The 25,351-nt window shown below is 45.6% G+C and overlaps 2 protein-coding genes across 6 annotated transcripts in view; one reads left to right on the plus strand and one right to left on the minus strand.

Annotated features, from left to right (window-relative positions):
• Positions 1–14,370, plus strand: copg2 (COPI coat complex subunit gamma 2). The gene is given in 21 exon segments (XM_065021492.1): positions 1–140; positions 812–945; positions 1,034–1,105; positions 1,363–1,518; positions 1,731–1,823; positions 1,933–2,019; positions 2,219–2,376; positions 9,189–9,322; positions 9,482–9,549; positions 9,650–9,838; positions 10,093–10,188; positions 10,412–10,655; positions 10,943–11,018; positions 11,111–11,214; positions 11,434–11,635; positions 11,637–11,776; positions 12,622–12,774; positions 13,077–13,174; positions 13,324–13,462; positions 13,551–13,649; positions 13,862–14,370. Coding segments are annotated over 21 exon segments (2,610 nt in total). The 5' UTR covers positions 1–103; the 3' UTR covers positions 13,993–14,370.
• mest (mesoderm specific transcript) overlaps positions 12,489–25,351 on the minus strand; it is a 21,459-nt gene continuing 8,596 nt past the window's right edge. For 3 of the 5 annotated variants that reach the window (XM_065021486.1, XM_065021485.1, XM_065021487.1), the window contains exons 7-12: positions 23,104–23,144; positions 22,931–23,001; positions 21,055–21,156; positions 20,574–20,650; positions 17,132–17,195; positions 12,489–15,076 (exon numbers count right to left, since the gene is read on the minus strand). In XM_065021486.1, coding sequence (XP_064877558.1) covers positions 14,959–15,076; positions 17,132–17,195; positions 20,574–20,650; positions 21,055–21,156; positions 22,931–23,001; positions 23,104–23,144 — 473 coding nt within the window. In that variant the 3' untranslated portion in view covers positions 12,489–14,958. Of the gene's footprint in view, positions 15,077–15,705; positions 16,407–17,131; positions 17,196–20,573; positions 20,651–21,054; positions 21,157–22,930; positions 23,002–23,103; positions 23,145–25,351 lie in introns of those variants that run through there. The other 2 variants (XM_065021488.1, XM_065021489.1) reach the window with 2 other exon arrangements.

Consider the following 25,351-nt stretch of genomic DNA (forward strand, 5'->3'; position numbering starts at 1 on the left):
CATGGACACAGACAGGAAGGTTGCATTTGGCGACGTGGAAGTGACTAGTCGTCTGTTGTGAGGCTGTACACCAACCACACTGATCCACAAACATTCCGTAACAATGATAAAGAAATTTGACAAGAAGGACGAAGAGTCTGGTAAGATAAATTAAGTGTAAAGAAGTCAATATAGCTGCTTGGAAATAGGTAACGTTTTTTTTGCCAACTAGTTACCACTGACGTTAGCTAGCTAGTAGCTAGCATTCCAGCTAGGTAACGTTAACTACACTAAGTTGGTATTCGTTTAGTGGATATTTGTGTTGTCAAATAGACGTCTGTCTTTGTTGACCACACTAGCTACATGTCTCTTGTTGAGCAGATATGTCAATTGCTTGGTAGCTAGCTTAAAGCGTCTTTATCTGTCAAATTAGCTTGCAAACTAGCTAAACTAACGTTAGTTGGTTAGAAGACTACGTTAACTGTGCCTAGTAAAAAATGCACTTATTCTTCTTTGTCTGTGCCGTGTAAAATATGATAAGAGATTAAATATCTAGTTAGCTACATGTGTCTATCGATGTACCGTATACTGGTAGTTAGCTCGCTAATTTTGTTAATTTAAAAACTGTCAATGTCGTCTTGCTCGCTCAAGCTTGTTGACCATAATTAGACGAGGTTTAAGCTACTACCTAAGTTATCTATTTACGAAATTCACATTCAACACGATATAGTAATGACGCATAGTAAGCAAACTACCTAGTTAGTCTTTATAGTTCCAATATAATCAAATTTTGTCTTAATGTGGCTGTTTTTTTCTTCACGGCAACAATTAGGAAGTGGCTCTAACCCTTTCCAGCATCTTGAAAAGAGTGCAGTGTTGCAAGAGGCTCGCATCTTCAACGAGACTCCGATCAACCCCAGAAGATGTCTCCACATCCTCACCAAGATCATTTACCTACTCAACCAGGTGAGAAACAAACCCATAACATGCAAACCAATTGTTTTGCACGTATACCCTTTGATATTAACAGAAGATGCTTTTATGTTCTGTCTAGGGGGAGCACTTTGGAACTATGGAGGCGACCGAGGCCTTCTTCGCAATGACCAGGCTCTTCCAGTCCAATGATGTGAGAATAAGTTATTGCTTTGGGTTTAGTTAAATTATTGCTGATCATACAAGTAAACAACATTATTGACAGAACATACCGAAAATATACAGTACACGACGACATAAACTCACAAACTAACCTCAAACAGGTCCAACTAGTGCCATTAAATTAGTATTCAATGAGTAGTGTTGTAATTGACCTATTGTAGAGATGTGGCGCATAGTGTTTTTGTATAGCATTATCTGCTTTTTGAAAATGTCTCTGTGTTCCTCCAGCAAACCCTGAGAAGGATGTGCTACCTGACCATCAAGGAGATGGCCAACATCTCTGAGGATGTCATCATTGTCACCAGCAGCCTGACCAAGGACATGACTGGCAAGGAGGATGTGTACAGAGGACCTGCCATCAGAGCTCTCTGCAGGATCACGGATGTCAGTCTCTCTCGGTCTCTCTCCCTCTGTCTTTGTGTCTCTCCCTCTCTATTTCTCTCCAAGCTTTTTATTAGGCTGTGTTATCTTTTTGTTTCCATTCTGATAGCTGAACAGTATTTTATTTTTTACATCCAGCTTGCATTGTGTTATTGGACTAAACCTATGCTTTTGGTCAATAAACACAAGCCCTACTTTGTCACTCTGTCCCACAGACCACCATGCTGCAGGCCATTGAGAGATACATGAAACAGGCCATCGTTGACAAAGTGCCCAGTGTGTCCAGCTCTGCCCTGGTCTCATCTCTGGTAAGAAATTAGCCACACGGTGCCTGGATGTCTCAAGGTGACTGTGCCATTTGTATGTACTCCCATTGCTTTGTGGGTAATGTATTTTGTGGTTTCTGTGTGTCTGTAGCACATGGTTAAGATGAGCTACGACGTGGTTAAGCGCTGGGTGAACGAGGCACAGGAGGCAGCTTCCAGTGACAACATCATGGTCCAGGTGGGTTACACACATTCTGTTGATAACATGTTCATTAGGCACCAAGCTGAAGAAATAACTTATGTTTTACTGTTATCTTCACTCATTTAATATGAAATACACTGAAAAAGGTTTTGGTATGTTGTTCCCTAATGAACACAACATGGATAAGTTGAAAGAGAATCACTTCCACTGTGACCTCTCTGTGATTCCCCCCCAGTACCACGCCCTGGGCCTGCTGTACCACCTGAGGAAGAATGACCGACTGGCCGTATCCAAGATGCTCAACAAGTTCACCAAGTCTGGCCTCAAGTCCCCCTTTGCCTACTGCATGCTCATCCGCATCGCCAGCAAGCTGTTGGAGGAGACCGAGGCAGGGTAGGTAGAACCATGGAAGATGGAGGTCGACCGATTATGATTTTTCAACATCGATACCGATTTAATCGTATATATATATATATATATTTATTTTATTTGTAATAATGACAAGTACAACAATACTGAATGAACACTTATTTTAACTTAATATAATACATCAATAAAATCAATTTAGCCTCAAATAAATAATGAAACATGGTCAATTTGGTTTAAATAATGCAAGAAAGTAAAAGTGCAATATGTGCCATGTAAAAAAGCAAACGTTTAGGTTCCTTGCTCAGAATATGAGAACATATGAAAGCTGGTGGTTCCTTTTAACATGGGTCTTCAATATTCCCAGGTAAGAAGTTTTAGGTTGTAGTTATTATAGGAATTATAGGACTATTTCTCTCTATACGATTTGTATATATACCTTTGACTATTGGATGTTCTTATAGGCACTTTAGTACTGCCAGTGTAACAGTATAGATTCCGTCCCTCTCCTCGCTCCTACCTGGGCTCAAACCAGGAACATATCGACAACAGCCACCCTCGAAGCAGCGTTACCTATGCAGAGCAAGGGGAACAACTACTCCAAGTATCAGAGCGAGTGATGTTTGAAACGCTATTTGCGCGCACCCCGTTAACTAGCTCGCCATTTCACATCGGTTACACCAGCCTAACCTCGGTAGTTGATAGGCTTAAAGTCATAAACAGCTCAATGCTTGAAGCACAGCGAAGAGCTGCTGGCAAAATGCACGAAAGTGCTGTTTGAATGAATGCTTACAAGCCTGCTGGTGCCTACCATCGCTCAGTCAGACTGCTCTATCAAATCATAGACTTAATTATAACAGACAGAAATATGAGCCTTAGGTCATTAATATGGTCGAATCCGGAAACTATAATTTCGAAAACAAAACCTTTATTCTTTCAGTGAAATACGGAACTGTTCCGTATTTTATCTAACGGATGGCATCCCTAAGTCTAAATATTGCTGTTATATTGTACAAACTTCAATGTTATGTCATAATTATGTACATTTCTGGCTAATTAGTTTGCAACGAGCCAGGGGCCCAAACTGTTGCATATACCCTGACTGCTTGCACGGAACGTAAGAGAAATGACACAATTTCCCTAGTTATAAGAAATTCATGTTAGCAGGCAACATTAACTAAATGTGCAGGTCTAAAAATCTATAGTTGTGTGTTTATTTTGAAGAAAGGCCTTGATGTTTATGGTACATTGGTGCAACGACAGTGCTTTTTTCACAAATGCGCTTGTCACCCGTTTGTTGAAGTAGGCTGTGATTCAATGAGAAATTAACAGGCACTGCATTGATTATATGCAACACAGGACATGCTAGATAAACTAGTAATATTGTCAACCATGTGTAGTTAACTAGTGATTATGTTAAGATTTATTGTTTTTTTTATAAGATAAGTTTAATGCTAGCTAGGAACTTACCTTGGCTTCTTGCGGGCCTCGTGTAACGGGTAGTCAGTGGAGTGCAACTAGTAACCGGAAGGTTTCAAAAACGAATCCCCGAGCTGACATGGTACAAATCTGTCGTTCTGCCCCCGAACAAGGCAGTTAACCCCCTGTTCCTAGGCCGTCATTGAAAATAAGAATGTGTTCTTAACTGACTTGCCTAGTTAAATAAAGGTGTAAAAAATAATAATAATAATCGGCAAATCGGTGACCAAAAATACAGATTGTTACGAAAACTTGAAATCGGCCCTAATTAATCGGTCGACCTCTAATGGAACCACTGCCACCCAGACGTAGGCAGGGTAGATGGCACCGTGGAAGCACGGTCACGCAGACGTAGGCAGGGTAGGTGGCACCGTGGAACCACGGTCACGCAGACGTAGGCAGGGTAGGTGGCACCGTGGAACCACTGCCACGCAGACGTAGGCAGGGTAGATGGCACCGTGGAACCACTGTCACCCAGACATAGGCAGGGTAGATGGCACCGTGGAACCACTGCCACGCAGACGTAGGCAGGGTAGATTGCACCGTGGAACCACTCACGCAGACGTAGGCAGGGTAGATGGCACAGTGGAACCACTCACGCAGACGTAGGCAGGGTAGATGGCACCGTGGAACCACTCACGCAGACGTAGGCAGAGTAGATGGCACCGTGGAACCACTCACGCAGACGTAGGCAGGGTAGATGGCACCGTGGAACCACTCACGCAGACGTAGGCAGGGTAGATGGCACCGTGGAAGCACTGTCACCCAGACGTAGGCAGGGTAGATGGCACCGTGGAAGCACTGTCACCCAGACGTAGGCAGGGTAGATGGCACCGTGGAAGCACTGTCACCCAGACGTAGGCAGGGTAGATGGCACCGTGGAAGCACTGTCACCCAGACGTAAGCAGGGTAGATGGCACCGTGGAACCACTCACGCAGACATAGGCAGGGTAGATGGCACCGTGGCAGCACTGTCACCCAGACGTAGGCAGGGTAGATGGCACCGTGGCAGCACTGTCACCCAGACGTAGGCAGGGTAGATGGCACCGTGGAAGCACTGTCACCCAGACATAGGCAGGGTATATGGCACCGTGGAAGCACTGTCACCCAGACATAGGCAGGGTATATGGCACCGTGGAAGCACTGTCACCCAGACATAGGCAGGGTAGATGGCACTGTGGAAGCACTGTCGACGCAGACGTAGGCAGGGTAGATGGCACCGTGGAAGCACTGTCACGCAGACGTAGGCAGGGTAGATGGCACCGTGGCAGCACTGTCACCCAGACGTAGGCAGGGTAGATGGCACCGTGGCAGCACTGTCACCCAGACGTAGGCAGGGTAGATGGCACCGTGGAAGCACTGTCACCCAGACGTAGGCAGGGTAGATGGCACCGTGGAACCACTGCCACGCAGACGTAGGCAGGGTAGATTGCACCGTGGAACCACTCACGCAGACGTAGGCAGGGTAGATGGCACAGTGGAACCACTCACGCAGACGTAGGCAGGGTAGATGGCACCGTGGAACCACTCACGCAGACGTAGGCAGGGTAGATGGCACCGTGGAACCACTCACGCAGACGTAGGCAGGGTAGATGGCACCGTGGAAGCACTGTCACCCAGACGTAGGCAGGGTAGATGGCACCGTGGAAGCACTGTCACCCAGACGTAGGCAGGGTAGATGGCACCGTGGAAGCACTGTCACCCAGACGTAGGCAGGGTAGATGGCACCGTGGAAGCACTGTCACCCAGACGTAGGCAGGGTAGATGGCACCGTGGAACCACTCACGCAGACGTAGGCAGGGTAGATGGCACCGTGGAAGCACTGTCACCCAGACGTAGGCAGGGTAGATGGCACCGTGGAAGCACTGTCACCCAGACGTAGGCAGGGTAGATGGCACCGTGGAAGCACTGTCACCCAGACGTAGGCAGGGTAGATGGCACCGTGGAACCACTCACGCAGACGTAGGCAGGGTAGATGGCACCGTGGCAGCACTGTCACCCAGACGTAGGCAGGGTAGATGGCACCGTGGAAGCACTGTCACGCAGACGTAGGCAGGGTAGATGGCACCGTGGCAGCACTGTCACCCAGACGTAGGCAGGGTAGATGGCACCGTGGCAGCACTGTCACCCAGACGTAGGCAGGGTAGATGGCACCGTGGCAGCACTGTCAGAAGGCAGGGTAGATGGCACCGTGGCAGCACTGTCACCCAGACGTAGGCAGGGTAGATGGCACCGTGGCAGCACTGTCACCCAGACATAGGCAGGGTAGATGGCACCGTGGCAGCACTGTCACCCAGACATAGGCAGGGTAGATGGCACCGTGGAAGCACTGTCACCCAGACATAGGCAGGGTATATGGCACCGTGGAAGCACTGTCACCCAGACATAGGCAGGGTAGATGGCACTGTCGACGCAGACGTATGCAGGGTAGATGGCACCGTGGAAGCATGCAGCAGGGTAGATGGCACCGTGGAAGCACTGTCACGCAGACGTAGGCAGGGTAGATGGCACCGTGGCAGCACTGTCACCCAGACATAGGCAGGGTAGATGGCACCGTGGCAGCACTGTCACCCAGACATAGGTAGGCAGGGTAGATGGCACCGTGGAAGCACTGCAGACGGCAGGGTAGATGGCACCGTGGAAGCACTGTCACCCAGACGTAGGCAGGGTAGATGGCACCGTGGCAGCACTGACGTAGGCAGGGTAGATGGCACCGTGGCAGCACTGTCACCCAGACGTAGGCAGGGTAGATGGCACCGTGGAAGCACTGTCACCCAGACGTAGGCAGGGTAGGGTAGATGGCATGGGCAGCACGTCACCCAGACGAGGCAGGGTAGATGGCACCGTGGCAGCACTGTCACCCAGACGTAGGCAGGGTAGATGGCACCGTGGAAGCACTGTCACCCAGACGTAGGCAGGGTAGATGGCAGCACTGTCACCCAGACGTAGGCAGGGTAGATGGCACCGTGGCAGCACTGTCACCCAGACGTAGGCAGGGTAGATGGCACCGTGGAAGCACTGTCACCCAGACATAGGCAGGGTATATGGCACCGTGGAAGCACTGTCACCCAGACATAGGCAGGGTAGATGGCACCGTGGAAGCACTGTCACCCAGAGGCGTGGCAGGCAGGGGTAGATGGCACCGTGGAACCACTCACGCAGACGTCACCCAGAGACAGGGTAGATGGCACCGTGGCAGCACTGTCACCCAGACGTAGGCAGGGTAGATGGCACCGTGGCAGCACTGTCACCCAGACGTCAGGCAGGGTAGATGGCACCGTGGCACCGTGGAAGCACTGTCAGCACTGTGGCAGCACTGTCACCCAGACGTAGGCAGGGTAGATGGCACCGTGGAAGCACTGTCACCCAGACGTAGGCAGGGTAGATGGCACCGTGGAAGCACTGTCACCCAGACATAGGCAGGGTAGATGGCACCGTGGAAGCACTGTCAGCACTGCACTGTCACGTGGCAGCAGACGTAGGCAGGGTAGATGGCACCGTGGCAGCACTGTCACCCAGACATAGGCAGGGTAGATGGCACCGTGGAAGCACTGTCACCCAGACGTAGGCAGGGTAGATGGCACCGTGGAAGCACTGTCACCAGACGTAGGCAGACGTGGAAGCACTGTCACCCAGAGGCAGGGTAGATGGCACCGTGGCAGCACTGTCACCCAGACGTAGGCAGGGTAGATGGCACCGTGGCAGCACTGTCACCCAGACGTAGGCAGGGTAGATGGCACCGTGGAAGCACTGTCACCCAGACAGGGTAGATGGCACCGTGGCAGCACTGTCACCCAGACGTAGGCAGGGTATAGATGGCACCGTAGGGAAGCACTGTCACCAGACGTAGGCAGGGTAGATGGCACCGTGGCAGCACACAGGGTAGATGGCACCGCACGTAGGCAGGGTAGATGGCACCGTGGCAGCACTGTCACGTGCAGCAGACCCAGGCAGGGTATATGGCACCGTGGCAGCACTGTCACCCCCAGAACCGTACCGGCAGGGTAGATGGCACCGTGGAAGCACTGTCATGGCCCAGCACTGTCACCCAGACGGCAGGGTAGATGGCACCGTGGAACCACTGTCACACGCAGACACGTCACCCAGGCAGGGTAGATGGCACCGTGGTCACCCAGACGTAGGCAGGGTAGATGGCACTGTCACCCAGAGGCAGGGTAGATGGCAGGGTAGATGGCACCGCACTGCCACGCAGACGTAGGCACTGATGGCACCGTGGAAGCACTGTCACCCAGACGTAGGCAGGGTAGATGGCACCCAGGCAGGGTAGATGGCAGGCAGGGTAGATGGCACCGTGGAAGGCAGGGTGGCACCGTGGAAGCACTGCCACGCAGACATAGGCAGGGTAGATGGCACCGTGGAAGCACTGCCACGCAGACATAGGCAGGGTAGATGGCACCGTGGGAAGCACTGCGTAGGCAGGGTAGACCCAGACGTAGGCAGGGTAGATGGCACCGTGGAAGCACTGCCACCCAGACATAGGCGTGGAAGCACTGCCACCCAGACATAGGCAGGGTAGAGACGAGGCAGGGTAGATGGCACCGTGGAAGCACTGCCACGCAGACGTAGGCAGGGTAGATGGCACCGTGGAAGCACTGCCACGCAGACGTAGGCAGGGTAGATGGCACCGTGGAAGCACTGCCACGCAGATCGAGGCAGGGTAGATGGCACCGTGGAAGCACTGCCACGCAGATCGAGGCAGGGTAGATAAACACTGTCATGGACTGTTTACTTGAATGGGTTTTCTAGTCTGTCAACAGTGGGTTGGTGTCTAGTATTCCCTTTCATTGATATGTATAGTTTTTATTCATCACCAGGGGGAAGTGATCTGTATAGTGAAATCATGCATTTTTTATTTTTATTTATTTAACTAGGAAAGTCAGTTATGAACAAATTCTTATTTTCAATGACTGCCTACCAAAAGGCAAAAGGCCTCCTGCAGGGACGGGGCCTGGGGTTAAAACAAATCAAATAAATACAATATAAATATAGGACAAAACACTCATCACACATCACCACAAGAGACAACACTACATAAAGAGAGACCTAAGACAACTTAGCAAGGCAGCAACACATGACAACACAGCATGGTACAGATGCAACACAACATGGTAGCAGCACAAAACATGGTGCCAACATTATTGGGCTCAGACAACAGCCCAAAGGGCAAGAAGGTAGAGACAACAATATATCACACAAAGCAGCCACAACTGTCAGTCATACACATGACAGCGGAGGACACAGAATGCACACTGTCAAATTTAACTTTATAAACATATTGGTATATTTTTGTCGCGTGTGTGGCATTGTATTACAAATGGTTGGCTATTTTCTGTTTGCAGACATGACAGTCCCCTGTTTGACTTCATTGAGAGCTGTCTGAGGAACAAGCATGAGATGGTGGTGTACGAGGCAGCCTCGGCCATAGTCCACATGCCCAACTGTACTGCCAGAGAGCTGGCCCCCGCTGTCTCTGGTGAGTCTCTGTAATTACAGCCAGTTTGGTAAATACATCTTACTTTCTGGTGTCCACATGTAGGTACCTACCTGTAGAAATAGAAATGAGAGGTTGTAGTATCCTATCAACCTAGTACCTCTGGTTTTACCATTTGACTGTCAATGTGTTTCTCTCCAGTCCTGCAGCTGTTCTGCAGCTCTCCCAAAGCAGCCCTGAGATACGCAGCTGTCAGGACCCTCAACAAGGTGGGTCTCCACTTCTCCATGCTCTTCATTACTCTGAGTTACCTGTGTTTTACATAGAGTATACTGTATTTACATCCGCATTCCCCCGTTTGTCCACCAGGTGGCGATGAAGCACCCGTCGGCGGTGACTGCGTGCAACCTGGACCTGGAGAACCTGATCACGGACTCGAACCGCAGCATCGCCACGCTGGCCATCACCACGCTGCTGAAGACAGGCAGCGAGAGCAGTGTGGACCGCCTCATGAAACAGATCTCCTCCTTCGTCTCTGAGATCTCTGACGAGTTCAAGGTGAGGAGGAGGATGTGTTTTAGTTTCATGTGTACTTTCTCCTCAATGATATGCTCTTGTTTTTCCCCTCTACAATACTCTAGTTGAATCATTTAGGAATTGAAATAGTTGGATAATCAATTAGAAAACACTCAATATGTAACCCCCCCCCAAAAAAAAGTATATAGTTATACTATTGCCTATAACATTATTCCAAATGGGGTATTATTTCACCAAAGTGAAGTTCTATCCTCTGACTGCTGAGTGTGTTTCAGGTGGTGGTTGTGCAGGCCATCAGTGCCCTGTGTCAGAAGTATCCCAGAAAGCACAGCGTCATGATGAACTTCCTGTCCAACATGCTCCGAGACGACGTGAGTGGAACACCCACTGAGCAGCCTGTCTTTTTTCAGGGACAAGAGAACCTATTGAAGCACATTTATGTCCTTCTCACTGACATGAAACCATCTGGACTACAGACAAACAGCTCTTTGGCCAACTCTGGCACATTTACATTGATATGACCACTCAGTTTTCTGATTTAATTTACGACTGTCCCTGAAACACAAATTCTTTAAATGATGCCTCTCCTCTCAGGGTGGCTTTGAGTACAAGCGGGCCATCGTGGACTGCATCATCAGCATCATCGAGGAGAACCCAGAGAGCAAGGAGACGGGGCTGGCCCACCTGTGTGAGTTCATCGAGGACTGTGAGCACACGGTGCTGGCCACCAAGATCCTTCACCTGCTGGGCAAGGAGGGCCCGCGCACGCCCTCGCCATCCAAGTACATCCGCTTCATCTTCAACCGCGTGGTGCTGGAGAGCGAGGCCGTCAGAGCCGGTGAGAAACGGGGGAGTGTGTGTGTGAACCCCTGCTGGCCTGGAGTTGTCAATAGCATGTGTGTTTGAAAGACAGAGTTGTGTGTGTGTCTGTTGGGATTGGCTCCATTAACTGGTGACATCACCAACCATGAAAGGCTCAATTCACTAATATGAAGACAAATGGTATTTGCGTCTGGCTTTTTTCATTTGCGTCTGGTTACTCATGAAGGTTTAAACTAATGTGAGTTACCACGTTGTTGTTTGTACACATTGTGTAATAACTAAGCTCCTTTCTCGTCCCTGTAGCTGCGGTCAGTGCTCTGGCTAAGTTTGGAGCCCAGAATGATGACCTTCTCCCCAGTGTGTTAGTCCTGATGCAGAGGTAGAGACAGCCTTTCACTGGCTCCCTGTCATAACGATCCATTCCCTGTGTGGTTACCACTCTGAAGGGTGACGTATGGTGTGTGTTTCTAGGTGTATGATGGACAGTGATGACGAGGTGAGGGACAGGGCCACCTTCTACATGAACGTGCTGCAGCAGAAGCAGAAAGCCCTCAACGCTGCCTACATTTTCAACGGTGAGAACACACTGCGCTCCTAGTCTGAACTTGAGAGCACTAGTGTGTGTGTGTGTGTGGACATATCTGGTCCAATTCAGGAAGTAAGGTTGTGTTCTTTGACTGGTCACTCAAACTCTCTCAGTGAATTGACACGTGCAGAGAATAAATTTTTCTCCATGGAACCTCAAAATGAATAAATGTATTTCCTTTATTGAACCGTCTGTCTCCTCCCATCAGGTCTGTCGGTGTCTGTCCCCGGTCTGGAGAAGTCCCTCCACCAGTACACCCTGGAGCCCACAGAGAAGCCCTTCGATATGAAGTCGGTTCCCCTGGCCAACACACCCATCACAGAGCAGAAGACCGACTTCGCTCCTGTGGCCACTAGCAAGCTTCCAGAGAAACCAGGCCCGACGCGCCAAGACATCTACCAGGGTACAGTCACCTTACTTGAAACTATCATGGCAAGACATGGCGTTATCACAAGGAAACAGAACATTTGGTCTGAATTTATGGAGTAAAAGGACCCAGTCACATTTATTTTCCAAACTATAGCACACAGTATTTTACATGGATTGTAGTAGTTAGGACTAGGGCTGGATTCAGCTATAATATTGTAGTAGTTAGGACTAGGGCTGGATTCAGCTATAATATTGTAGTAGTTATGACTAGGGGTGGATTCAGCTATAATATTGTAGTAGTTAGGACTAGGGGTGGATTCAGCTATAATATTGTAGTAGTTAGGACTAGGGCTGGATTCAGCTATAATATTGTAGTAGTTTAGGGGACTATAATATTGTAGTAGTTAGGACTGGATTCAGCTATAATATTGTAGTAGTTATGACTAGGGCTGGATTCAGCTATAATATTGTAGTAGTTATGACTAGGGTGGATTCAGCTATAATATTGTAGTAGTTAGGACTAGGGGTGGATTCAGCTATAATATTGTAGTAGTTAGGACTAGGGGTGGATTCAGCTATAATATTGTAGTAGTTAGGACTAGGGCTGGATTCAGCTATAATATTGTAGTAGTTAGGACTAGGGGTGGATTCAGCTATAATATTGTAGTAGTTAGGACTAGGGGTGGATTCAGTTATAATATAATATTGAAGATTCAGCTATATTGTTAGGACTAGGGGTGGATTCGGCTATGATATTAAAGTAGTTAGGACTAGGGCTGGATGTCAATGTGTGAAGGTCTAGTTGGGTGCAAAATGGCTGCAGTGGCATCACACCAAATCCCTCCTTACACTGTAGATATCTTTGAGCAGTTTGAAAAGCATAATCGTATTCAATTATTTTTCTAAAGCTTTATTGTCCATTCAATTGACATTAAACAGAAAAGTGTCTTTGGTGCCTCACATTTAAAATCTACAACACTGACATTAAGACACAGGACTAAATGTATAGAAATGTATTAAATGGAAGTTCACTGGGTTGTTGTCCTTCAGGTTATGGTTCAGATGGAGCCGTCGGAGGCCTACGAGGTTCTCCACTACGTCCCTGCTGCTAACCTGCCCTACAGCCAGCCTGGCTCCTGCTACAGCCTGGTCAGACTGCCTGAAGATGACCCCACCGCAGGTTACTTTTATTCAACCTCTGTGTGACTGTGTGGGAGAGAGAGAAATGAGCCATTTTCACGAGGGCAACTCTCTGAAGTGCTTAGTGTGACATCAGTGTTGTAACTCTGTTAAAACCCTTCTCAGAACTAAAGAATCTGAATGGGGATCATGTAGCACCTAACAACGTGGTTTTCCATTGAGAGAGAAAAACACTTATCTGCTGGCCTTCTTCAAACACTAAGGACACGTATTTACATCACTTAGCGTAGTCATGTAATATCTGCACTGTCTGTCATATTAAATGTGTTCTCTGCTCTCCAGTGTCCTGTACGTTCAGCTGTACTCTGAAGTACCTGGTGAAAGACTGCGACCCCAACACAGGAGAGCCTGATGACGACGGTTACGATGACGAATATGTGGTATGAGCTCAATATAAAACCTATTTTTACAATCTTAACTCATTTATCCCCAAAATAATTATCTTGTTTACCATCATTTGCCTAAATTCTCTCTTCTCCCCCTTTTCTACCTTCTCTGCTCTCCTCTACTCCCCCCGTGTGTATGTCAGCTGGAAGACTTGGAGGTGACTGTAGCAGACCACATCCAGAAGGTGTTGAAGCCTAACTTTGCCGCAGCCTGGGACGAGGTGGGAGACGACTTTGAGAAGGAGGAGACGTTCGCCCTGGCCTCTGTCAGAACGTTAGACGGTAATTATTTCAATGGGGATCTTTGGATTTATCACCCCAACATTGAAACAGTGTACATTCTGTGAGCTGTTCCCCTTTGTTTCTGTAGAGGCTGTTGGTAACATCATCAGTTTCCTGGGCATGCAGCCCTGCGAGCGTTCAGACAAGGTCCCAGAAAACAAGAACTCACACATCCTCTTCCTTGCCGGTGGGTGTTTAATTTATTTATTCTATCTTGATTTGAATGATTGTTTTTCTTAGTGAATTGTAGGCTCATTCTATACGCTTTATCACCGGAAATATGTTAAGTTCAGTTTCTAACCTTGACACGGCAGCTTGTTCAACTTCCTGTCACTAGTGTGATGGAAGCAAGCCCCCCCATGGTATGAATGACAGTTTGTGTCCCTCCCCTTCCTCCAGGTGTGTTCCGGGGGGGTCACGACGTGCTGGTTCGCTCGCGCCTGGCCCTGGCTGACGGTGTCACTATGCAGGTGACGGTCCGCAGCTCGGATGATACTGTTGTTGACATCATCCTAGCCTCCGTGGGCTAGAGGGCGCCAGCGGGGCCTGTTCACCAACAGGCTGTGTTAATACAATGGCATATTCTGATCGTTTTGTCCACTTTTCCCCCTTTCACAATATTCTCTTTGCAATGTCCTCCACTGCTTTATGTCGTTGGAATGTGTCTTGTGTTTTTGGGTAGTCTGAGATGGATACATTATGGTGAGGCGTGTGTGTGTACTACTGGCACCCTTCAACACAACTCATCTCTGTAGACTGGCCCCAGATCTGTTTGTGCTGTATAACCAACTCCAATGATCATTCGTAGGTGTTTGCAAGGCAACACAAACAGATCTGGGACCAGGCTAGTGTCATTAATGGCCCACGTTTTATCAAATCTATTAAATGTTGACCATGGAAATACTGAATTATTGTTATAAGCTTTATGGAAAACTCCTTTTATTTCTAGAAATATCAAAATGATTTTCTTTGTAATTTGGTTGTAACCCATCAATTTGTCAAACAACAAATAGATTGGACCCCATAAATGAGATGACCTTAGGAAATGTTACTGGAAGCATGAAAGATCAGCCATGTCCCTACAGCAGTAGATGATCCATTCAATACTGTCATTTTATTTATACCGAGTAGCAGGAGACAGTATCTGTCCAACTTGGCTTGGCTCTTTGATGACTGTGTGTCATATCAGCTATGATTCAATGTGCACAGTTCTCATCCAGGTTGGAGGTTTTTCAATTATGGGTGTTTGTTCACGACCGACCCAGTCAGAGCTGAATCTTCACAACTTTTTCCACAATGGGAGATGTGAAAATGTGTGTTCATTAGGCACCAAATGGAAGAAAACACAAACAGGGCTGAACTCCAATAAGAAATGCGTGTTTCTGTTTTCCTATTGCAAAAAATGTTTTAACCTTCCCGTTGTGAGCCCGAATGAACATGACCCAGGTTATGCTCGCAGATGTCAAGTTGAGATTGTCTAATGCTGGTGAGTTGGCTCAGAAGGCGTTGATGAAGCTGAAGTAGGCGTTGAGGAAGCCAGTTGGGTCCTCCAGCTGGGGATAATGGCTGATGTGTTCATCTAGAACCGACACAGTAGACCTCTGCACCAGTTTCCTGAAGGACAATGACAACATTGGGTTGGGAGGGACAAAAGGAATACTTGCTTTCTGTAATACCCAAATGAATGATGAGGGATATACAGAAACCCAAATACTTTGTCTACTACTGTATATACAGAATTGAAGCATTTGTCTCGGGGCTCTAATCAATCAGTTCCGGTTTAGCCGACATCTGCATAGTGGTGGAATGCATTAGCGCTGTCAAACACAAGCGTCTCCTAGCATTATACCTAAAGCGCACATTGCCATTGGCTGCACGGAGTCACATTTAGCAAAATTACATGCAGCCTTGTTTACAATTCCGAACACTGGAATGTGAGATCTAACTACAGAGCCATTAGGCTGATAATCATTTTCTGTAATGATTTTCAATTTGAGCGACATTTCTATATAGCCTACACTTTCTCGTTCTGGTCAGTCGCCTTCAATCGAGTCAGACGGGGGTTCAAATCTTCACTTTAGTTCTGCATAATTGTGGTGCCTTACATCAGTCTACAAATCCCCCACAACTCAAGGCCAATGGTGGTGCATTGTCTTGATTCACAAGTAAGGTTCAAGTCTTTTCCCTCTGATGCGTTGGATTGAATGTTGAACTTTGAAGTAAAAATATATTTAAAAACAATCTCAATCCTGCAGTGGCTGAGTGGAATTGTCACTGGCTTGCAGAGCAAGATAATGGTTCAAAACCAGAGTGGTCCTGTAGCTAAGGTTATAGCCTCAATATATCCTGTGGCACAGAGGCTGTCAGAAGGCTACAGACCGACCGGAACAAAGAACATGTTTTCTGCTTTTTCGAGACAAAGACGTAGTGAAAGATGGTGGCATAAGAGAAAGGTGTCTGCCTCTCAGTGTCCATGGGGAAAGACTTGGCAGGGAGCGTAAGATATCCTGGGGTGGTAATTAGCAGTGCGAAGCGTTGGTTGGACAAATGGTGAGAGAGTCAAAAGAAGGATCTATCCAGATGGGTCCTAAAGACATGATCAAACCGGACCAGCTGAAACTCCAGCAACTGACACGGACCAGTTCAAGTATGGTGGTGGAGGAAGGTAGCAACCGAGAGGGGAGAAGTGAGTAGAATTCAAGGCAAGCAGAAGCAAAGACTAAACAATATATTTTTTCAATATTTAACCATGGTGTTTCTGGTGAATTATTACATAGCCATCTGAATTTATATCTCTGAATACAGGGACCATGTCCTCTTCGCTCCCCATCTCAGAGATGAAGGGTGGTCCTCTTCAATCCAGAGCCAGGACTGGGATTCCAACCAGCAACCTCATTTGTGAGGCAGGGAGCATCCACCAGCACCACAGACCCCTTCACACTAACTAGGAAACACTTGTTAAAAAGGTAGACATCTGAAGAGAGGTTCATGTTAAAAACGACATTGGATGGGATTTGAACCCATGACCATGGCGATGCCAGGCAGTGACAATTACTGTTAGTACGAAAAACTGCTCTGACAAAGAGAGTGCATTTAACATTCTACACAACCTATGGACTGAGCTTTGAGGCCAAAAATACTTCTACAATATACTTTCTGTCTGTGTGTAGGGCTTGAATACCCTTCCTGGTATTTTTGCAGACATTATAAGGAATGCACAGGCTTGTGCTCCAACAACAAGAGAAGAGGTACTACCTTATGTACCTTACTACAAAATAAAGGCTCGACACACCATAGAAAGTGTATTCAAGTAATATCACGTTTTAGACAACGAAACATTGGATCCTATTTCAGTTGAATGCATTCAGTAGTACAACTGACTAGTTATCCCCTTTTCCCTGATTTCAGACAGGAGTACATTGTGCCTCAGACACTCACCGTAAACACCCCCATCATGTGGTTGTAGATGATACTACAGCTCTTCATATGGAAAGACCGCATTTACCATGCAAGCTCAACCCTAGCAAAACTCATTGAATATTTCTACACTCACCAATGTAACTACCCAATGCAAGTGAATGGCAATGATCCAGTGCATGTGAATGAAACTCTCACTTAAATAACTCAATGCATGTCAATTGGATAAGAGTATGGAAGAGGTGCACTTACTGGTAAAGGAAGATGAATTGGGGGTGAGGGTTGACTGGATCCAGGGGTCCATAGATCATATGAACTGAAAGACAAGGAGGTAGAGAGATCACGTGGAGGAGTGGGATTCCATGAACTTGTTCTAAAAAATTATATATATATAGATGTTGAACAGGATTCTATGGGGATGGGGACCATGTGTAGTAGGGAGGGAGGTGTGGATCACACCGATCACGCCACTACCAGCTAACCTTAATGGGGCACAGATGGGCTAATAAACTCCTGGGAGGTATTAGTCTGCGCTAAGTAGCTTAGACTCACTGACTGACTCGCTGGTCACCTCAGAATAAACTAGAGGGGACTTTTACAGCTTACAGTCACTGTACAACGGCATTCAGAAGTGTACTAACAGACATGCCACTGGAACTTGAATGAATGACAGACAGTACATCATTATCTTAAACATCAACAGAACAGCAGTGGTGGAGTTGAATGAATGACAGACAGTACATCATTATCTTAAACATCAACAGAACAGCAGTGATGGAGTTGAATGAATGACAGACATCATTATCTTAAACATCAACAGAACAGCAGTGATGGAGTTGAATGAATGACAGACATCATTATCTTAAACATCAACAGAACAGCAGTGATGGAGTTGAATGAATGACAGACATCATTATCTTAAACATCAACAGAACAGCAGTGGTGGAGTTGAATGAATGACAGACATCATTATCTTAAACATCAACAGAACAGCAGTGATGGAGTTGAATGAATGACAGACATCATTATCTTAAACATCAACAGAACAGCAGTGATGGAGTTGAATGAATGACAGACATCATTATCTTAAACATCAACAGAACAGCAGTGATGGAGTTGAATGAATGACAGACATCATTATCTTAAACATCAACAGAACAGCAGTGATGGAGTTGAATGAATGACAGACATCATTATCTTAAACATCAACAGAACAGCAGTGGTGGAGTTGAATGAATGACAGACATCATTATCTTAAACATCAACAGAACAGCAGTGGTGGAGTTGAATGAATGACAGACATCATTATCTTAAACATCAACAGAACAGCAGTGGTGGAGTTGAATGAATGACAGACAGTACATCATTATCTTAAACATCAACAGAACAGCAGTGGTGGAGTTGAATGAATGACAGACATCATTATCTTAAACATCAACAGAACAGCAGTGGTGGAGTTGAATGAATGACAGACATCATTATCTTAAACATCAACAGAACAGCAGTGATGGAGTTGAATGAACGACAGACAGTACATCATTATCTTAAACATCAACAGAACAGCAGTGATGGAGTTGAATGAATGACAGACATCATTATCTTAAACATCAACAGAACAGCAGTGGTGGAGTTGAATGAATGACAGACATCATTATCTTAAACATCAACAGAACAGCAGTGGTGGAGTTGAATGAATGACAGACAGTACATCATTATCTTAAACATCAACAGAACAGCAGTGGTGGAGTTGAATGAATGACAGACATCATTATCTTAAACATCAACAGAACAGCAGTGGTGGAGTTGAATGAACGACAGACAGTACATCATTATCTTAAACATCAACAGAACAGCAGTGATGGAGTTGAATGAACGACAGACATCATTATCTTAAACATCAACAGAACAGCAGTGGTGGAGTTGAATGAATGACAGACATCATTATCTTAAACATCAACAGAACAGCAGTGATGGAGTTGAATGACAGACAGTACATCATTATCTTAAACATCAACAGAACAGCAGTGGTGGAGTTGAATGAATGACAGACATCATTATCTTAAAACTTCCTGCCATTGCCCTTCTATCATTACAGTACCTTCAGAAAGGATTCACAGTCCTTGACTATTTACACATTTTTCTTGTGTTTCATAATGCAATTAAAATAGGTTGGTCATTTTTTTGTCAACGAACTATCCAAAATACTGTGGTGGGGTGGTAATGGAAAATAAACAGTAATATATTTGGATAAGAAAGGTATTCAACCACCTGAGTCAATATATGCTAGGATCACCTTTGGCAGTGATTACAGCTGTGAGTCTTTCTGGGTCTGTCTAAAAGCTTTGCAAACCTGGATTATACAATATTTGCCCATTATTCTTTTAAAAATTCTTCAAGCTCAGTCAAGTTCGATGTTGATCATTGCTAGACAGCCATTTTCAAGTCTTGCCATAGATTTTCCAGTCGATTTAAGTCAAAACTATAACTAGGCCACTCAGGAACATTCAATGTCATCTTGGTAAGTAACTCCAGTGTAGATTTGGCCTTGTGTTTTAGTTTATTGTCCTGCTGAAAGGTGGATTTGTCTCCCAGTGTCTGTTAGAAAGCAGACTGAGTCAGGTTTTCCTCTAGGATTTTGCCTGTGCATAGCTCTATTACATTGTTTTTTTCATATCCTAAAAAACTCCCTTGTCCTTGCCGATGACAAGCATATGCAGACACCACCATGCTTGAAAATATGAAGAGTGGTACTCGGTGATGTGTTGGCTTTAGCCCAAAAGTAATGCTTTGTATTCTGGACAAAAAGTTCATTTCTTTGCCACATCTTTTGCAGTATTACTTTAGTGTCTTATTGCAAACAGGATGCATTTTGAAATATTTTTTATTCTTAACAGGCTTCCTTGTTTTCATGCTGTAATTTAGGTTAGCATTGTGGAGTAACTACAGTGTTTTTGAGCCATACTCAGTTTTCACCTATCACAGCCATTAAACTCTAACTAGTTTTAAAATCCCCATTGGCCTCATGTTGAAATCCCTGAGCGGTTTCCTTCCTGTTCATCAACCCAATTACGAAGGACATCTGTACTTTTAGTAGTGACTGGGTGTCCTGATACACCATCCAAAGTGTGATTAATAACTTCACCATGCTCAAAAGGGGTAATCAAAGTCTGCTTTAAAAATAAATAAAAATCTTCATCTACCAATAGGCTTTCCAATGTCTCCCTGGTCTTTGTCGTTGAATTTGTGCTTGAAATTCACTGTTCGACTGAGGAACCTTATAGATAATTGTGTGTGTGGTGTACAGAGACGGGGTAGTCACTCAAAAATCATGTTACCACCATTATTGCACACAGAGTTAGTCCATGCAACTTATTATCTGACTTGTTAGGCACATTGTTATTCTTTACGTTATTTAGGCTTGTCATAACAAAGGGATTGGGGTATTGCATGTAGATCAGTGACACAACATCTAAATGTGATCCATTTTAAATTCAGGCTGTAACAACAAAATGTGGAAAAAGTCAAGGGGTTTGAATACTTTCTGAAGACACAGTATCTATGAGAATATATCATTTTTTGTTTTCATTCAGTTATCAAAGGTTCAATCATAACTTGAGACACTCTAGTGTAACAAACTTCACATAAACCGGACATTGATGTTTCAATCCTTGCTCAGCAACTAGACAGAACTCACCAGGGATGAAAGTAGAGGTGAGAGCACCAACCCATCTGTCTCGGTGCTCGTCCCTCTGGTTAATAAACTGCAGGATACTAGGAGAAGGGATATGCAATCTTATTACCATCACTATTAATCACAGATCAATCACTTTTATCCATCACTGTATAGGAAGAAATGGGAAACTAGCTTCATGCTAATAAATGATATCAAATGAAAAGTACAAGGGTTGACAACATAATCTATGCTGGTGGAAACAATTATGTTTATATACAGTAAGTTAGACTTTAGATGGAAAATGTGCACATTTATTCAGTGCAATTCGGTTGGGTTAAAATCATTTTTTGAAATCAATTTCTTTCACCTATAACAATGTATCAAATAACACCAAATTTGACTAGCCATGTTAGTTTGAAATGAGTCAGTGATCGGTCTAGTGACTACTCTATTCCGTGTGTATAGGTATTTAACTAGTGAGGTCTGAACAGTGGTACTGTACCTGTCCATGACCAGGTTCCCATCATTGAAGCGGACCCCTGTCCACATGTCCAAGAACTCAGCGTCTGTGGGCTGGGTGTAAGGACCAAACACGTCCCCAAGCCTGACATGAAACCAAGAGTAAACAGGGTAAATGCTACATCTTTACAGTACATGAAATATGTTCACTCAAACACAGTTGAGTGCTGGTTAGGTCATCCTCCATGTTTTTATTCAGTTTGTTTCGTCAGCTATGCTTTGCAGCGAATATAAATACCTTCATAATATTTAAATAAAATGTGTTCATCTTTGAAACAGTAAAAATGGTTGAGGGGTTTATAATTTAGCTGAATGGACATAACTAGAAATGTACTATTTGTGCCAAGTGAACTTGCCAACGATGTTCTTACTGTAAATATGTCATTACGGTTACATGCACACATTAATGCGGTTATTACGGATAGTCATTAATATAATAATTAGATTCAAACGTTTACATGCTTTGCAATAACGATTTCTCTAATAATCATGTTTACATGGACATGTCTGGAATCAGGTTACCCGATGGCACTCTGACAAATGCAGAAAATCGCTAATCAAAATAAACGTTCTACCACCGCGACCACGTTATTTTTGGGAAGCATATTTGATATTTAAGCTTGTATGTGAAAACTACTTCTGAAGCCGAAACCACAGACACGCGCCGTCAAAATGTGCGTGCGAGAGTAGAGTGCGTCAATTCACATACACAGCATCGCATATGCCAATTTAATGGTCAATACATAACAAACAGTTGTATTTATGTTCGCTATGTAGCCCTTGTTGAGTGTTCCTTTTGATTAACCCTATGTCATACAGGAGTCACCGCACATGCCTACTCTAAACAGTCATGTTAGCTCACGAATGTGAGGAGTTGTTGCTAATACACCGGAGCAGATTTGAAAGAATTTATCTTGTCTCATTCTTTCTACAGAAGTATTCTCTCTTGAAATCAGTCCCTCGTGTTTCCTAGCCTGCCTAAGCTAAGTGATATTAATGTGATGGAAATCAACACAGGTAGGCATAAAGTTAGTTTTCAATGTGCATTATTTGGCACTGGCAGTTAAATGTAACACAAAGGGTGTGTTCATAAATTCACTCTAGCTATCTACTTCGATTTCAGAGCGCTCTTGTCTGAGTGCCAGGGCGCAGAATAATATGGCCGGTGCCAGTAAATGTCGGCAAAAAAGGCGTAATTAAATTGTTGCATGAAACATGATAACATGAAAACAGCCAAACCAGCTCTGCTAGGGCGAGTAAAGTGGTCAGAGTGAGGTTCTCATTTTTGTCTGGAAGTAGCTAGCAATCTAGCCAACGGCTTGGGTGCTTGACTGCCGTTGTGAGGTCAGAACGCTTGGATCAACGCTACTCCTCAGCCAGAGCGTCCAGTGTGCGCTCTGAATACTCAGAGAGCGAAACGCTCTGAATTTACTAACGGACAATCTGACAATGCTCTGAATTTACTAACGCCCAGAGCGCACTCTGAGTGAATTTACGAACACATCGTAAATAGACACTTTGGGTGTGTTCGTAAATTCCATCTGGAGTGCCAGAGTGCGCTCTGGGCGTTCATAAACACAGAACGTTGTCAGATTTTGATAAACAGAGTAAAGTGTTTACATGACTATTGCATAATCTGCCTACTGCCATAACTTGTAACTTTAATATTGATGTATGACTGTGCATGTAAAGGTAATGTATTTCACTGCAGATCATTCAAAATACACAATGAAAAAAGATAAATGACTGAGCCCCTTGCTGCAACGCTGTTAGCTTGAGCTCATGTGTCCCTTCTGTGTCCACGTTAAAGATTCAAGAGATGTGTACAGTAGGAGGAAACGTATGTGAGAACACAGTACCCTTTAGAGAACACCATGTAGTTGGTCAGACGGGTCAGCAGTGGAGAGAGGAAGCTGGAGTCCTTGAGGAGCTGTGTGGGAGACAGCATGGCGATGATCCAACAGAACAACAATAAGCAGTCATAATGCTCAGAGAACAGTCAGATGATCCAGAATAGTAAATGTCGACTAACCTTCTGAAGGAATCTGGGATGGTGTGTTTCTGGGAATATTCCTGTTCAAGAAAAAATGTTTTTTTACTTACATTAAATATTTCATAATCAAACATGACAAGTTAACAGTAAGACAAAGGCTATCAAAACAATGTGTCACTTTGTCTTGAAGTTCTTGACCGGTAATCTACTTTGTACACATATGAAGTGAGTTTGAGGGGGTAAGAGTTTAGGGTAGGGACATCCCAAGGATTCCGGATAGCACTAACTCATAGGAAACTATTGCGGTATACTGTGTATGACTCGGAGTAGAGTAATTTGTAAGAACAGAACATCACTGATTTGAATGAGGGGTTAAACCAGGGGTGAGCTACTCTGGTACTGATGAGAAGCAGGGTGTGCAGGATTTAGTGGGAAAAACTACCCAATTGGGCTGCGTGTGTAAATGCAGTCGTAGTGAAAAATAATAATAATAATAATCGGACAATACAGGTGAGTTTACACCAGCTGCCCATCGTTGTCTAATCAGGCTCTGATTGGTTACAGGTTGTCTGCTACACACACAAGTCTTTCCTCCTCACTTCACCAGTGCTGTTCATTGGGTGTCATGGCTGCTCGTACTGGCTCAGGGTAAGATGGTGGCAAGAGCAATGTTACTTTCATCACATTGAGTATGTTGTTTAACGGTCAACCTCTGTCTGTAGGTGCCTCCTTGCTTTGCTGAGCTGTTCATTGTTATCCTTATCAACAAGGTAAGAGCAACATTAAAGTACTGTTTGCTTGAATTGTTTTATTTTTATCTGAAGTTAATGTTTCGTTTGTTGCTTCCCCAGTTTATAGGACTGTCTTTCTCCACCCTCTTCGAGCACGGCACTAGTCGTCTATGAGAAAGGCACCAGTCGTCTATGAGAAAGGCGCTAGTCGTCTATGAGAAAGGCGCTAGTCGTCTATGAGAAAGGCGCTAGTCGTCTATGAGCACGGCGCTAGTCGTCTATGAGCACGGCGCTAGTCGTCTATGAGCACGGCGCTAGTCGTCTATGAGCACGGCGCTAGTCGTCTATGAGCACGGCGCTAGTCGTCTATGAGCACGGCGCTAGTCGTCTATGAGCACGGCGCTAGTCGTCTATGAGCACGCGGCGCTGAGCACGGCGTCGTCTATGAGCACGGGCGAGCATGAGGCGCTAGTCGTCTATGAGCACGGGCGCTAGTCGTCTATGAGCAGCACGGGCGCTAGTCGTCTATGAGCACGGCGCTAGTCGTCTATGAGCACGGCGCTAGTCGTCTATGAGAAAGGCGCTAGTCGTCTATGAGAAAGGCGCTAGTCGTCTATGAGAAAGGCACTAGTCGTCTATGAGAAAGGCACTAGTCGTCTATGAGAAAGGCACTAGTCGTCTGAGAAAGGCACTGGTCGTCTATGAGAAAGGCACCGGTCGTCTATGAGAAAGGCACCGGTCGTCTATGAGAAAGGCACCGGTCGTCTATGAGAAAGGCACCAGTCGTCTATGAGAAAGGCACCAGTCGTCTATGAGAAAGGCACCAGTCGTCTATGAGAAAGGCACCAGTCGTCTATGAGAAAGGCACCAGTCGTCTATGAGAAAGGCACCAGTCGTCTATGAGAAAGGCACCAGTCGTCTATGAGAAAGGCACCAGTCGTCTATGAGAAAGGCACCAGTCGTCTATGAGAAAGGCACCAGTCGTCTATGAGAAAGGCACCAGTCGTCTATGAGAAAGGCACCAGTCGTCTATGAGAAAGGCACCAGTCGTCTATGAGAAAGGCACCAGTCGTCTATGAGAAAGGCACCAGTCGTCTATGAGAAAGGCACCAGTCGTCTATGAGAAAGGCACCAGTCGTCTATGAGAAAGGCACCAGTCGTCTATGAGAAAGGCACCAGTCGTCTATGAGAAAGGCACCAGTCGTCTATGAGAAAGGCACCAGTCGTCTATGAGAAAGGCACCAGTCGTCTATGAGAAAGGCACCAGTCGTCTATGAGAAAGGCACCAGTCGTCTATGAGAAAGGCACTAGTCGTCTATGAGAAAGGCACTAGTCGTCTATGAGAAAGACACTAGTCGGAGTGACACCGACAAGCATATGCTGCCCCCCTCTCCTCCTGAGACTGAAGGCTCTATTCCTGTTCCATACCGACTAGCTGGTGTCAGCTCCAGCAGGTTCAGGAAGAGCCTGAAGCCTGTCTTTCCAGGGTGGAGAAGACCATTTAGTGCACCATTGGTGCCCTGGCTCTATCAAGATTCCTTGGCATGAGCAGAACA

Source organism: Oncorhynchus nerka, linkage group LG8 (genome assembly GCF_034236695.1).
Source record: "Oncorhynchus nerka isolate Pitt River linkage group LG8, Oner_Uvic_2.0, whole genome shotgun sequence".
NCBI classification, from domain to species: Eukaryota; Metazoa; Chordata; class Actinopteri; order Salmoniformes; family Salmonidae; genus Oncorhynchus; species Oncorhynchus nerka.